This window comes from Scyliorhinus torazame, chromosome 12 (assembly GCF_047496885.1).
Source record: "Scyliorhinus torazame isolate Kashiwa2021f chromosome 12, sScyTor2.1, whole genome shotgun sequence".
In the NCBI taxonomy this organism is placed as follows: Eukaryota; Metazoa; Chordata; class Chondrichthyes; order Carcharhiniformes; family Scyliorhinidae; genus Scyliorhinus; species Scyliorhinus torazame.
The window spans coordinates 57,477,897-57,492,411 of record NC_092718.1 but is presented as its reverse complement, the minus strand read 5'-3'; the positions used below and the strand labels follow the sequence as shown (position 1 = coordinate 57,492,411).

General features: G+C 45.2%; 1 protein-coding gene across 1 annotated transcript in view; it reads right to left on the bottom strand.

Annotated features, from left to right (window-relative positions):
* Positions 1–14,515, bottom strand: part of adamtsl3 (ADAMTS-like 3) — an 869,253-nt gene that overhangs the window by 28,804 nt on the left and 825,934 nt on the right. The window contains 1 exon segment of the mRNA XM_072468743.1: positions 11,556–11,739. Coding sequence (XP_072324844.1) covers positions 11,556–11,739 — 184 coding nt within the window.

Here is a 14,515-nt window from a genome sequence, read left to right as displayed (position 1 = left end):
TATTGCTGATTTGCTCTCTTGCCAAATTGGCAAGCGGACAGTAAATTGTTGAGACTGAGTTCACATAATAGCTTCTTACTCTATTCTTTTTGAGAGTTCTGACATAATTGGCACGAGAGATTCTGGCAAGTAGTTATCAGAGTCGGTCTTTGACCCCCTTCTTGTGGTCGCACATGACGTTTGTAGCTTTCCACTGATTCGGGAAACTATTTGACAGCAATAATTGAAATAGATGAGCAAGAGAGCAGCTGGTTACACAAAGAGTGTTTTGAGAGACCAACAACCTGTGCCTCTGGGATTGGTGGTTTTGTTCCGGGATTCAGCTTTTCAACACGATTCATTTCAGCATGATTCTTGATTTGGCTGATTGAGTCGCAATATCCAAACAAATGAGGTATGGGACCCCATCTTCTCGGAGTTCTATCAGGTCTTTATTTTTTAAAATATAAATTTAGAGTACCCAATTACCTTTTTCCCAATTAAGGGGCAATTTATCGTGGCCAATCCACCTAACCTGCACATCTTTGGGTTGTGGGGATGAAACCCACGCAGACACGGGGAGAATGTGAAAACTCCACACAGAAAGTGACCCAGGATCGGGGTCGGATCCGGGTCCTCAGCGCCGTAGGCCTGCTAACCCTTGCGCCACCGTGCCGCCCTGTCTCAGGTCTTTGTGTTGGAAACATATTTTCGCAATCTTCCAACAGTCCTTGGAAGCTTATCTAATAATCCTGCAGTTTGAAGTTGGTCTTGGACTTGTATCTTTGATGAACTGACAATCGAGCCTCTTCATATTGGGAATGGTTTGGCAAGATGCTTTTCAGTTGTTTGGTTTTCCTGATGTTTTCCATTTATCAACACATCTTTGTTTTCTTGGCTAACACACAACTTTTAGAAAGTGAGCACTTGAGCCAATCTTTAGCTGAATAAGATTCAGCTCTAACAACAAATACAATCTTCTTGTTCTGTGTTAGATAAAGTTACAGTTAATCAAGTATTAGATAAGATATCAGTGTAGTCTTGAACCTCTTTTTCTCTTGCTTCTGAAGCACTTTGGAGCTTTTTCCCATGTTAAAGTTGCTATATCAGTGCAAGTTGGTTTTGTTCTTTAGCCTATTCAAATTGCCTGGTTGTTTGCATGGTAAAATCCAAGGGATCTATTCTATGGTTTACTACCAGTGGTCAAATGGTTCCAAACAAAATGAAGATTGTATCCTTCGATTTTGGTTCCTTCAAATAAACTTTAATGCAAAAAGTGCTGAACATAGGAAGAAAAAAACTCCCATTTATGGAATATCTTTAAGGGACATTCCCAAGTGTTTCGCAATCAATGGAAAATTTGGAAATGGTGTCACTGTTGTACTGTAGGCATAGAAGGCAGCCAATTTCTACACGCCGAGTTCTCACTAATTCTTTCTGTGGTCTAAGTCATACCTTGGCCAGGGTTTACTCCCCCCCTCCACCCCCTCCACACACCCCCCCCCCCTCTCCCCACCGTGACATGTTTACCAGCAAAGGAGACGGCTCACCACCAGCAGGATCTTTCAGTCCCGCTGAGCCCTCCGTGGGGGGAGGGTGCCTTTGGTGGAACCGGAAGATCCCGCACCTTGTCTCTACTCCCCTTACTTTATGCTTCCTACACTCTCTGCATTCCTCTGACCAACTAAAAGGTAACAAAAAAAGGGTTTGACAAACACCAAATTGCTGCAACCAACATGCTATTGGGCTCTTCCACTTCACTTCTGGAAACTACACAGTCCCTTGCAACCCTAAATATCCCTTGTATTTCTGTCCTTTATATCTCTTTTTCCAAGGCTTTTTTTACTTTCTCTTCCCCTGCACATCTCAGATTCAACCCACCAAAAATAGATCTTCCCTGGAACTGGTCTTAAATAAGCTCCAGTGGTTTTATATTTGGTTTTTAGTCATCTGCGGGAATCTGTCGCAGATCCAGCGATCTCACACAATATGAAAGTCCTAAAAAGTCGTGCAGGTTAGGTGGATTGGCCATGCTAAATTGCCCTTAGTGTCCAAAAAGGTTAGAAGGGGTTATTGGGTTATGGGGATAGGATGGAAGTGATGGCTTAAGTGGGTCAGTGCAGACTCGATGGGCCAAATGGCCTCCTTCTGCACTCTATATTCTATGTTAAAAGGTTCACAGATATCCTCCTTAGTAACTGAGGAAGATAGTGGTCATAGAACAAGGGTTTGTTGAACTATGTATAACACTCTATCCACAGCAGGAACTCTCTCCCAATCCAGTCCTGGTTGGGACACTAACAGCTCCAGGCCTTGCTTGGGCCGGCTTTATACATAGGTCTAATGAGCTCCAGCTGGGTTAGAGCTACCTGGGAAGCTCGTACTCCATGAGTCCCATGGGGAGATCGACAATGGTTTCCCCTTGTGGTGGTCCTCATGGGGGTTATGACATACTTAAACCATCTTTAAGAACAAATGGATTACTCCAACAACTGTGCAGTTCTACCCACTGATCAGTAAGCGTAAAATAGGCATTTGCAGTTCCGACGGCTGTGATTCATGTGACTGACCCCACTTACATTACTGACATCATACTGCTACCACATTTCACACCACGGCATCTTCATTCCACTTAAATGACAAATTAGATGGTACAATTTTTAAAAATCCATTATGTTTTCGCTGTGAAATAAAGCAGATGGCCTGAAATAAGGCAGCAATGCAGTAAAACCAGCGGGTTGTCAAGACGATGACATGACTTTTGCTGAGCTTCACTTCCAATTTAACTTCTCTTTCATCCTAAAAAGCACCTGTACCATGGTTTTCACATTAGAGTCACAGCAAATTTCGAGATTGCTTCAGAAAATTTGAACTTGGATTGGAACCAATAGCTCATTACAGCTGGAGTTCAGATTATTACACAAGGCAAGCATGAAAGAACACATTGTACAAGGAATCTCAAGGGGTATCCAAAGGCATGCTGACAATTTAACATATTAAATTAGCACCGCTAGTGAAGTTCAGAAAAAATACACATGGGTAAAATGAAAATCAAGTGTTTTGGCAAACGAATATGTGACAGCAGAAAACTATTCTTGTGCAGATTATCCGACCCAAATCCACCTGGAATAGACTTTTGCCATCTATTTTTCTTGAAGTCATTCTCGGGGGAGACAGTAACAATGTGATAATGTCACTGAATAGTGACATAGAGGCCCAGGCTAATGGTCTGGCAACATGGGTTCTAATCCCACCCCAGTAGTTGGTGGGATTTAAATTCAATTAATAAATCTGGAATAATAATCTTTGATAATAATCTTTATTGTCACAAGTAGGCATACATTGCAATGAAGTGACTGTGAAAAGTCCCTAGTCGCCACACTCCGGCGTCTGTTCGGGTACACAGAGGGAGAATTCGTAATGTCCAAATTACCTAACGGCACATCTTTCGGGACTAGTGGGAGGAAACCGGAGCACCCGGAGGAAACCCATGAAGACACGAGGAGAACGTGCAGACTCCACAGAGCCAGTGACCCAGCCGGGAACCGGACCTCGGACCCTGGTGCTGTGAAGCCACATGTGCTAGCCACTGTGCTACCGTGCTGCCCACGGTAGTTACTTATTCCTGCTAGTCCCGAAAGACGTACTGTTAGGTAATTTGGACATTCCAAATTCTCCCTCTGTGTACCCGAACATGCGCCGGAATGTGGCGACTGGGTGATTTTCACAGTAACCTCATTGCAATGTAAGCCTATTTGTGACACTAAAGGTTATTATTATTATAAGTAGCCTGTGTAAAGCAGGTGCAACTTACTGAAAAGCTTGGCAGAAATCTATTACAGTAAACATCCGCCCAGTTAGCATTCTGTACTCTATTCCTGCTAGGCACTGAATAGGTGGTAGAAACAACTGTCAAATTAGAGTTAATTATATTGATTGATAATCTTGCCATTTGGGTACCCATGTAGATGGCCATTGTTTATCTTAATATAGCAGTCAGTTATCTACCCTCCCAATAAAAGGGATATTTAGTGTTGCAAGGGACTGTGTAGTTTCCAGAAGTGAAGTGGAAGAGCCCAATAATATGTTGGTTGCAGCAATTTGGTGTTTGTCAAACCCTTTTTTGTTACCTTTTAGTTGGTCAGGAGGATTCCTGCCGAGTGCTGGGCACTGCTGATTTTTGCTAGCTCCAACGTACAATGGCTTCCCCAATAGGAATCCGGATAAACGTCACAGTTAGGGATATCAAGTGGATCAGTCTATCTCAGAAGCAGGCTGCAACCTCTCACTGCTATTTGTCACCCACACTTACAGACAGAAGCTTACCAACTCACACTGCTCGAAACTGGGTGGCGGATAGTGGAATGGACAGACACGTGACAGCGAAAATTTAATGCAGAGTAGTGTGAAGTAATACTTTGTGGTAGGAAGAACAAGGAGAGGTAAGGTAAAATAAAGGGTACAATTCTAACAAAGCAGTGATCCGGGGGTGTATGCGCACAAGTCATTGAAGGCGGCAGAGCAGATGGGGAAAGTGGCTAGTAATACCTATAGGATTCTGGGCTTTATAAATAGAGGGATGAGGTAAGGATGTTTTGGTGAACCTTCATAATGCATTGGTTTTGCCTCGGCTGAAGTACTGTGTCCAGTTTTGGGCGCCACACTTTAGGGATGACCTGAAAACTTCAGAAAGAGTGTTGGAAGGAATAATGAGTGGTTCCAGGGGAGAGGAACTTCAGTTATGTAAAAAGATTGGAGAAGCTGAGGGTGTTCTCCTTGGATAAGGAAAGGTGAAGAGGAGATTTGACAGACTCAGGTCATCAAGAGTACGGGCAGAATAGGTAGTGAGAAATTGTCCCCATTTAAGGCAAAAGGAGTAAAGGTGATGTGAATGAAAGGCTTTTTTACGCAATGTGTGATTAGGATCTGGAGGGCACAGCCCAAGAGTGTGGTGGAGCGAGATTCAATCGCAGCTTTCAAAAGGCAATTGGATTATTATCTGAAGAGAAATTAAAATTGCAGGGGCACAGGAGCAGGGCTAGCTGAGTTGCTCAGACAGAGTGCTAGCACAGGCAGTGGGGTTCGAATTACCTCTTACTGTGCTGTACACATTCCATGATTCCACCTAACAGGCACGGGGCTGGCAGCACAGATCCACGGGATGCATTAGCAGGCAGCCAGACATGGAGCTGTGTCCCCTGCTGAAGGGCATCTGCAGCTAACATGCGCCACAGGTTTATCATTGCCAGTGGCAGTAAGGGTCTACTGCACCCTCGGGTTTTCAAGACCAGGAATGGGGAAAATGTCCAAGAGTGACAAACAGAGGTGTCCCCTTCATTCCCACCCAGCTGCTTATCTTTGTGAGCCAGCAAACAGAGAGACTGAGTAACTAAAAACAGAAAACGCTGGAAATACTCAGCAGGTCAGGCAGCATCAGTGGAGAGGGAAACAGGTCATTATGACTCTGCACTGGAAAGAGACATAGAGTGGTGCACAACTCCATTGTTTTTGAAAACAGACTGGATTCTTCACCCACCGAACCTGACCCGGAAAAATGTGTTGAGCATACATAATGCATTGTATGATTAACAGCAGACGGAATGCACAACTGGAGAACCTGTTATTTACTTGATGATAAATATGTCAATTTTTTCAAACGCTTTCGCAGAACGTGTACACGACTGGTAAAGCTGACAATTGCTGCTTATTCGGAATTGCCCTCGAGAAAGTGGTATGAGCTTTCTTCTTCAACCATCACAGCTCATGAGGTGAAGGTGTTCACACTTGGAAGAAAAGGCAGCATAGCCCCTTTAAGCGGCGATATCTCACAGGCCACATGATGAGCCTAGAGTCTATGGGGACACAGCGCACAAACATAAGCCTATCAGGAGTTTAGATGCAGTTCTGGACTTTGGAGCTTGGTCAGAGTTAGCCCGGGAGTGGTGGGAACAAGACCTGTTTATAGGGGCGGCACGGTAGCACAGTGGTTAGCCCTGCTGCCAAAGTTCCAGGCATTCTACAATGAGAGGCCACAGTCTCAAGATAAGGGGTAGAAAAGTTAAAACAGAGATGAGGAGAAACTACTTCTCCCAAAAGGTCATGAATCTGTGGAATTCGCTACCCCAGAGTGCGGTGGATGCTGGGACAGCGAGTAAATTCAAGGAGGAGTTAGACAGATTTTTAATTAGTCATGGGTTGAAGGGTTACGAAGAACGGGCAGGACGTGGAGTTGACGCCGTGATGAGATCAGCCCTGATCGTATTGAATGATGGAGCAGGCTCGTGAGGCTAAATTGCCCGCACCTAGTTCTTCTGTTCTAAGAAGAACTATTCTGTCTAATTCACCTTCCAGCTCTTGGTCTGTAGCCCTGTCGGTAACAGCACCTCAAGCACAAATCTGGTGTTGTTTATTAATAAGGGGATTTCTTGATTAATAAGGGGATATTGGGTTATGGGGAGAAGGCAGGAGAATGGGTATGAGGAACATATCAACCATGATCGAATGCCGGAACAGACTCGATGGGCTGAATGGCCTAATTTCGCTCCTATATCTTATGGCCAAATTAACTGTCTAAAATTTGGACATGGACGGGTTGTGCAAGGGTCTCTCAGAATATTGAAAGATAAAAGATCGTCTGCAGTCGAATAGTGATGCCACTGTGTGGAAAAATTGATCCATTTGATCTGGAGGTCGAAAGTTGGGGCCAGTATGTCGAAAGGCTTTGATACTTTTTCGCTGCCAATGAAATAACAGCAGAAGAGAAACTAAAAGTAATATTATTTGCTGTTTGTTGCTCACAAACATACAATCTCGTCTCTCATCTGAAGTTTAACATTTCCAGAAGCTTCGGACTCCAAGCCCTTTGATCAATTGGTGCAGTTAGTGACCCCCGACTCTCCATCATTATGCAGAGATACAAGTTTCATACGGACATCAGAGGTCCGGGTGAAACAGTATCTACTTTTGTAGCCAGACTTCAACAAATGTCTGAACATTGTGAATTTGGTAGTTCTCTCAGTGACATGCTGCATGACCGGTTGGTTTGTGGGATTAACAATGTAAATATTCAGAAGAAGTTGCTGGCAGAAACCATGATATCCTTGGACAAGTGGTTGAGTTGGCTCAAACGGCTGAAAGCACTGAGGAAAGCGCTTTAGAATTGCAAAATGTGCAGAGTGAGGTGAAGTAGATATGGCACAAAGCATCAATGTGGTACTCTCTCACAAAATGGTGTGGAAAGGCATGTTGCCTTCACATCCCGAACACCTTCAGGTGCTGAAAGGAAATATTCCCAGATCAACATAGAAAGTCTTTCAGCATAGACCGGGAACTCATTTATCCAATGCGGATGCTTTGAGCAGGCTTCTATTACCACAAATAATATCCGAGCCTCCGACTCCACATGAGATTATCCTGGCCCAAAATTTTCATGACAGCTTACCTATTTCATCTGGCTACATTAGTGTGGATCAACAGAGACCTTGTGTTGCCAAGAGTCAAGTGGATAGTTCTTAAGGGCTGGCATTTTGAGAAGTCAGAGCAGATTAGGCCACCCTGCATGCAACGAAGAGACAAAATCACTTGTGAGGACGGGGTCTTCCTGTGGGGTTGCAGAATTATATAGTGCCACCTTCGGGGCAGCAGCCTCTTCTTCACAAATTGCACAGTGGTCAGCCGGAGCAATCTAAAATGAAGGTACTTCCCAGGAATCACATATGGTGGCTAGGATCGACAGGGTCCTTGAAAATATGGTTAATCAGTGTGACAGCTGTCAGTCTCAACACAACCTTCTGCCTCCAGCAAGTTTGCACTCTTGAGAATGGCCAGGGCATCCGTGGATGAGACGCTACTTAGACATTGTGGGTCCTTTTTTGGGGGTGATGTTTCTGGTTGTCATCGGTGCCCACTTGAATTGGCCAGATGGCCAGCCTATGCGTTTGACCACTGCAGCAGCCACAGTGGACAAGCTGCGCCAAATTTTCGACTGAGGTGATTGTCTCAGCCAACGGTACTGCTTTCATAGCTGCAGAGTTTCAACTATTCGTGAAAGGCAGTGGGATTCAACACTTAAGATCAGCACCCTACCACCCCGCAACAAACGGGTTGGCCAAAAGTGTTGCCCAAACTTTCAAAGCATCAATGAAGAAAGAAGCTCATGGGCCACTACTGCTCCCCTTGGCGGACTTCTTGGTCTCGTACAATTCAACCCCGCAAACCACCACTGGGGTGACCCCTGCTCAGCTGTTAATGGGTCGCGTCTCAGGATCCGGCCCGACCTCATTTTTCCAAATTTGTCGGGGAGGGTGGAGGTTCTGCAAGCCTCACAGAAATGCCACCCAGGATACAGCCAAGAAGGACCGGTCATTTCACGCAGATGATTTAGTGTACATGCATAACTTTGGTGAAGGCCCAGAATTGTTGCCTGAACGAATCATAAAAAGGACTGGACCGATATCCTGTGACACAGACCTACAGGACGCATGAGGCTGGAAAGCACATTGAGCATCTGAGGAGGAGAGAATGCATCATCCCCGAAAAGGGGCACGTGGATCCAATCCCAGTTACCGGTGTACCTCTTGCCGAGGCGGTGGTGTAAGAACTGAGATCTTCTCAAGGGGATTCTTCAATGGTCACCGAGGGAGCTGATGTGGTTGTCAGCAGAACACCTCTTGTAAACTCTACAGATCCGTCTGCCATTGCTGGAGACTCAGATACTCTTAATCTTTGCCAGTGGCCAAGTTGAGACATTCGGCAAAAGTTAGGAAACCAGCTGATAGACTTATCTTATGAACTTTGTTTTAAACTCCCTCACTGTAACCCTTTTGTATGTACATAACTGTAAATAAGAGTTTTTCTGTTTCTGTGAGGGAACTTAAGGGGGAGGAATGTGGTACCGTTGCCCCTTTAAGGTCACTTCGTAGGCCATGTGACAGGGCCCAGAGCCTATGGGGACATAGCATCCAAATGTATCCTTTCAGAAGTTTGAGTACGTTTCTGGCCATTGGAATTGCTCAGTTAGCCCGGGAGTCATGGCAACAGGGCTTGTGTCGCCGTTGTGCTGTCCAGTGTGTAAAGTTCTACTTAGTTCAATAAATTTATTTTGTGTTTCAACATTGCCTCGTTAGTCGCTCCCAATATAACAGAGGAAATCTAGGATACTGAGACTTGTACAAAAAATAAATCACAAATGGATGGATATGTTGTAAGGAAATTTAATAATGCTACCTCAGTCTCGCTAGATTCCACCTGATCATTATGGTGCTAAGTTAAATTTAAAGAGCCTCAACATTTGCACTGATACATGCCCAGTGGATAGGCACTGATTCTCTTAGTTTCAGAGGGCACCACAGAATTCCAGTCTTTGTGACCAGTCTACTAGATACAATTCAAGTGACCCAAAGCTGAGTTCCTGACTCACATTGTTGAGTCGATAGTCCCAATGTCCATGCATTCTCCCTCTTCCCAGCATGCTTCATCTTATCTCTTCATTATGTCAGAGCTAACAGATCACTGGCATAGAATGTACAGTGCAGAAGGAGGCCACTCTGTCCATCGAGTCTGCAGCAGCTCTTGGAAAGAGCACCCTACTTAAGCCCACGCCCCCACCCTATCCCCATAACCCAGTAACCCCACCTAACCTTTTTTGGACACTAAGTGCAATTTATCATGGTCAATCCACCTAACCTGCACATCTTTGGACTGTGGGAGGAAACCGGAGCACCCGGAGTAAACCTACGCAGACACAGGGAGAATGTGCAGACTCTGCACAGTGACCAAGCCAGAATCGAACCTGGGATCCTGTGAAGCTACTGTGCTAACCACTGTGCTGCCCTGTCAGATCACTGCTTTCCATGGTTCTGTCTGCTGGCAGTGTAGCAAAGCCAATTTGTAGCATGGTACTCATGTCCAATAGTGAAGTCCACTTAACCACACATCACTTTTGACAGTTAATGTGCACTACACCTTGCCTTGCATTTAACTGATCTTCAGAATGTATATTAAAACCTTTGATGTTGCCCAGTTTACTTCATCAGAGAAAGAACATAACTGCCCAAAGCATTGGGCAAAGCTGTTGAATGTCTAAATGGAGTGCAGTACAATTCTGTTCCAATGGGACTGCAGCGGATCAAGAAGGCAGCTCACCACTATCATCTTATGGGCAACTAGGGATGGGCAATAAATGCTGGGCAAGCCAACTGATGTGTTGGCTCTGCACAGACGAACCAACACGGTTGCGAATGGTACAACTCAGTTTTATTACTATTATTTATTTACAGTGGTAAACTGGTTACTGAGGTTCGATCATAACCCTAGAATCTGTGGACCTATTCCTAATACTATCTTGTGGTGGCACTCAGCACATGGTGGATGTCTGAGTGGCTTGCTCTGAGCTCTGTGCCCTGAGCTGTCTCCTGCTGGAATGCTCAGGAAGTGTCGTGTTCCCTGTTTTGTAGTGTGAATGCTCTTGCCTGTGATTGGCTGTGCTGTGGTGTGTGTTGATTGGTCCATTGATCTGTCCATCAGTATGTATGTATGTTTGTGCTATGATGTTTACCTAAATAGCATGACACCAACAACACCTACATTTTAAAAAACAGCAAATGCTTCAATGTAAGTGAAATGAAACATTTCAGTAGGGGATTAAACATCGAAATATAAACAATGCTATGAATAGATTTTAAATTAAGGAAATTCAATCAGTATTCTTATATTTTTTTCAAAAAGAGCCATTAAGATAGGAATAATTGTTTGACTTTGAATTTTGACAGTATCTTCTAAACCCATGACCTCTACAACCTAAAAGGACAGGCCAGAACACGCATGAAAAAAACACCACCAGTAAGTTCACCCCAAGCCTCTCACCATCCTGACTTGGAAATCTATCACCATTCTTTCACTGTCGTGGGTCAAAATCCTGGAACTCCCTTGCTGACAGCACTGTGAGTGTACCTGCACCACATGGACTGCTGCAGTTGAAGAAGGCAGAACACCACCAGCTTCTCAAGGGCAATTAGGGATCGGCAATGAATGCTAGCCCAGCCAGCGATGCACACATACCATGAAGAAATAAACAAAAAAGTGAGGAATTTGGTATAAACCTTCAATTATGGGGGGGGGGGGGGGGGTGTTGAAGAACTAGGTGGACGTCCTATTCACCTGATGAAAGAGCTGCGCTCCAAAAGCTAGTGATTTGAAACAAACCTGTTGGACTTTAACCTGGTGTTGTAAGACTTCTTACGATGTCCTGTTCATAAAAGAACCCACCCAATTTTTTGCATCTCCAATGATTGCAATTGTGATTGAAGATCTGCAGGATTCTAATCTGCTTAGTTAATTTACTTCCATAGCCGTGAAGGAGAAAATTCCCCTTGTGTGTCCAAGCTTTTGTATTTGTGGGGCACACAATCGAACCAAGGTCCCTGGTGCTGTGAGGCTGTGCTGTCCTAACTTAAATTAGTGTGTCCTATTCCCTACCCATGCACTGAGAACAAACTTAGCCTTTATACCTAATTGTTTAGCAATAAACCAATGCAGGAATACTGGTTGTAAAAAAAAAGATCCTCTTTCTGTCTTACCTGGCTGGACAATCCTGAGTGTTACATGGTTCAGTAACCAAGGGAGGTTTGGGAAGCTCATAGCATGCCGACTCATTCACCTCAATACCTTTAGTATTCAGACAGAGCAGTTTCCTTTGCTGGACTCCTGTATTGCCGCAGCTTGTCGTGCAGTCTCCCCAGGCACCAGGCACCCACACAAAACCTGTTTTGGGGTAGATAAATCATTGACGGTAACTTCTGAGAGAGTTTAATTGGTTGTCACAAAGATTTGGTTACAATTCCTTTGACAATTTTCCTCAGAATTTTGGAAGCATAAAATTCGCCTTCAAAGCTTCAGAACTGACAACGAGACATGAAACAGATATTAGAAGCACGATACTGTAGATGCTGGAAATGTGAAATATAAACAGAAAATGCTGGATCAACTCAGAAGGTCTGTGGGGAGAGAAAATAGAGTCAATGTTTGGAGTCCACAGAAGAATGGTTAATAGACTCAAAACATTAACTCTGTTTCTCTCTCCACAGATGCTGCCAGACCAGCTGAGTTTATCCAGCATTCTCTGTTTTTGTTTACGAAATAGATATTGTTGAGAATGTGGAAATCTAAATCCAAGTTTTATGATGTTAAATTATACAAAGAGCAAAAAATGTTCAGCTTGAGCTAACGTCTGATGTTTTTCTAAAATGTAATAAAGATCACAGGCAAAACCTATCCTGAGTAATTTTCAATAATTTGTGTCTCATGCTGTTGATGCTAACTGATCTCAAGCTTTTTGATTTAGGTTTTATGCATCACTCACTGATGCAGCGGCACTGAGAACAGGCCTTTTCATTTTCAAACAAATAAGGAAAATAAGAACAAATAGGACAGAGTGAATATTTTGTGGTGTCTCGGCCAGGGGTGGGGGCCGGGGTGGGGGTGGCTGCCATTCCGTAAGGGAGGGACTCACTTTAGATACCCGAGGGTGCAGGTTGCTCGAGATTTTTTTTTGAGCGGGGGTGGGCTCCATAGGTACAGCATTTCTAGTTTGGTGGGGAGGGTGAAAGCTGATATGGCAAGGTGGGATGGTCTCCCTCTGTCACTGGCGGGTCGGGTACAGGCGAGTAAAATGAATGTGCTGCCGCGATTCCTGTTCATTTTTCAATGCCTGCCTATTTTCCTGCTGTGGTATTATAGGTATTACGGTACCTGAGAGGCTGAAGTACCATTGGTAAAACCTATATGCTTGCCATTGGCTAGAGTACATAATAGCTCCGCCCTGATAGGCGGGGTATAAGAACCCATGCCGTCCCAGCAGCCCTCATTCTGTACCTGAGCTGCTGGGGGAAACATCTCACTTATTAAAGCCTTCAGTTGTACTACAACCTCGTTTTAATGGTCATTGATCGTGCATCACCTGCCAAAGACATTTTTTAGAGAGATTGAAGGGATGATTACGTCGTTCATATGGGGAGGGAAGGTGGCCAGAATTAAAAAGGTGCTATTACAGAGAGGAAGGCAGGCAAGGGGTTTGGGTCTTCCGAACCTGATGTATTATTACTGGGCGGCGAATGTGGAGAAGGTACGGAGCTGGGTCAGAGGGGTTGACTCCCAATGGGTCAGAATGGAGGAGAGTTTGGGTAGGGGGTCGGGATTGAAGGCACTAGCGACAGCGCCGCTCCCGACGGCCCCAGAGGAGATACTCAGGGAGTCCGGTAGTAATAGCTTTGTTGAGAATTTGTAGGCAGTTTCGACAGCACTTCGGGTTGGGGGCATGGTCAAGGGAGATGCCAATTCGGGGGAACCATAGATTTGAGCCCGGGAAGTGGGATGGAAATTTTCAGAGATGGGAGGAGAAAGGAATTAGGACACCAAAAGATTTGTTTCTTGGGGGTCGTTTTGCGGGATTGAAGGAGCTGGGAGCGAAGTATGGGCTGGAGCAGGGAGAAATATTTAGATACATGCAGGTTCGAGAATTTGCAAGAAAGGAGATACAGAGCTTCCCAGTAGAGCCGGCTGCCACTTTGCTGGAGGAGGTGCTGATGACGGGGACTAGAGAAGGGGGTAGCCGGCGGTTCACAGGACTATTTTGGAGGAGGAGAAGGCGCCGTTAGAAGGGATCAAGACAAAGTGAGAGGAAGAGTTGGGAGAGGGTATGGAGGAGCGGTTCCAGTGTGAGGTGCTCCGGAGGATGAACACCTCCACCTCGTGTGCGAGATTGGGGTTGATACTGCTGAAGGTGTTATATAGAGCACACCTTACAAGGGTGAGGATGAGCCGGCTCTTTGAGGGGGTAGAAGATGTGTGTGAACGCTGCGGGGGAGGGCGCAAACCACATTCATATGTTTTGGTCCTGGCCAAAGCTGCAGGATTACTGGAAGGAGGTTTTTAGGGTCATCTCTAAAGTGGTACATGTGAAACTGGACCCGGTCCCTCAGGAGGCCTTATTCAGGGTGTCGGACCAGCCGGGGCTGGAAATGGGTGCGGAGGCAGATGTTGTAGCCTTCGCCTCTTTGATCGCCCGAAGGTGCATCCTGTTAGGGTGGAGATCGACCTCTTCACCCTGTGCCCTGGCGTGGCGGGGGGACCTGCTGGAATTCTTGATGCTTGAAAAGGTCAAATTTGAACTGAAAGGAAGGATGGAGGGGTTCTACAATTCATGGGCGTTATTCAAGAACAAACAAAGAACAAAGAAATGTACAGCACAGGAACAGGCCCTTCGGCCCTCCAAGCCCGTGCCGACCATGCTGCCCGACTAAACTACAATCTTCTACACTTCCTGGGTCCGTATCTATCTATTCCCATCCTATTCATGTATTTGTCAAGATGCCCCTTAAATGTCACTATCGTCCCTGCTTCCACCACCTCCTCCGGTAGCGAGTTCCAGGCACCCACTACCCTCTGTGTACAAAACTTGCCTCGTACATCTACTCTAAACCTTGCCGCTCTCACCTTAAACCTATGCCCCCTAGTAATTGACCCCTCTACCCTGGGGAAA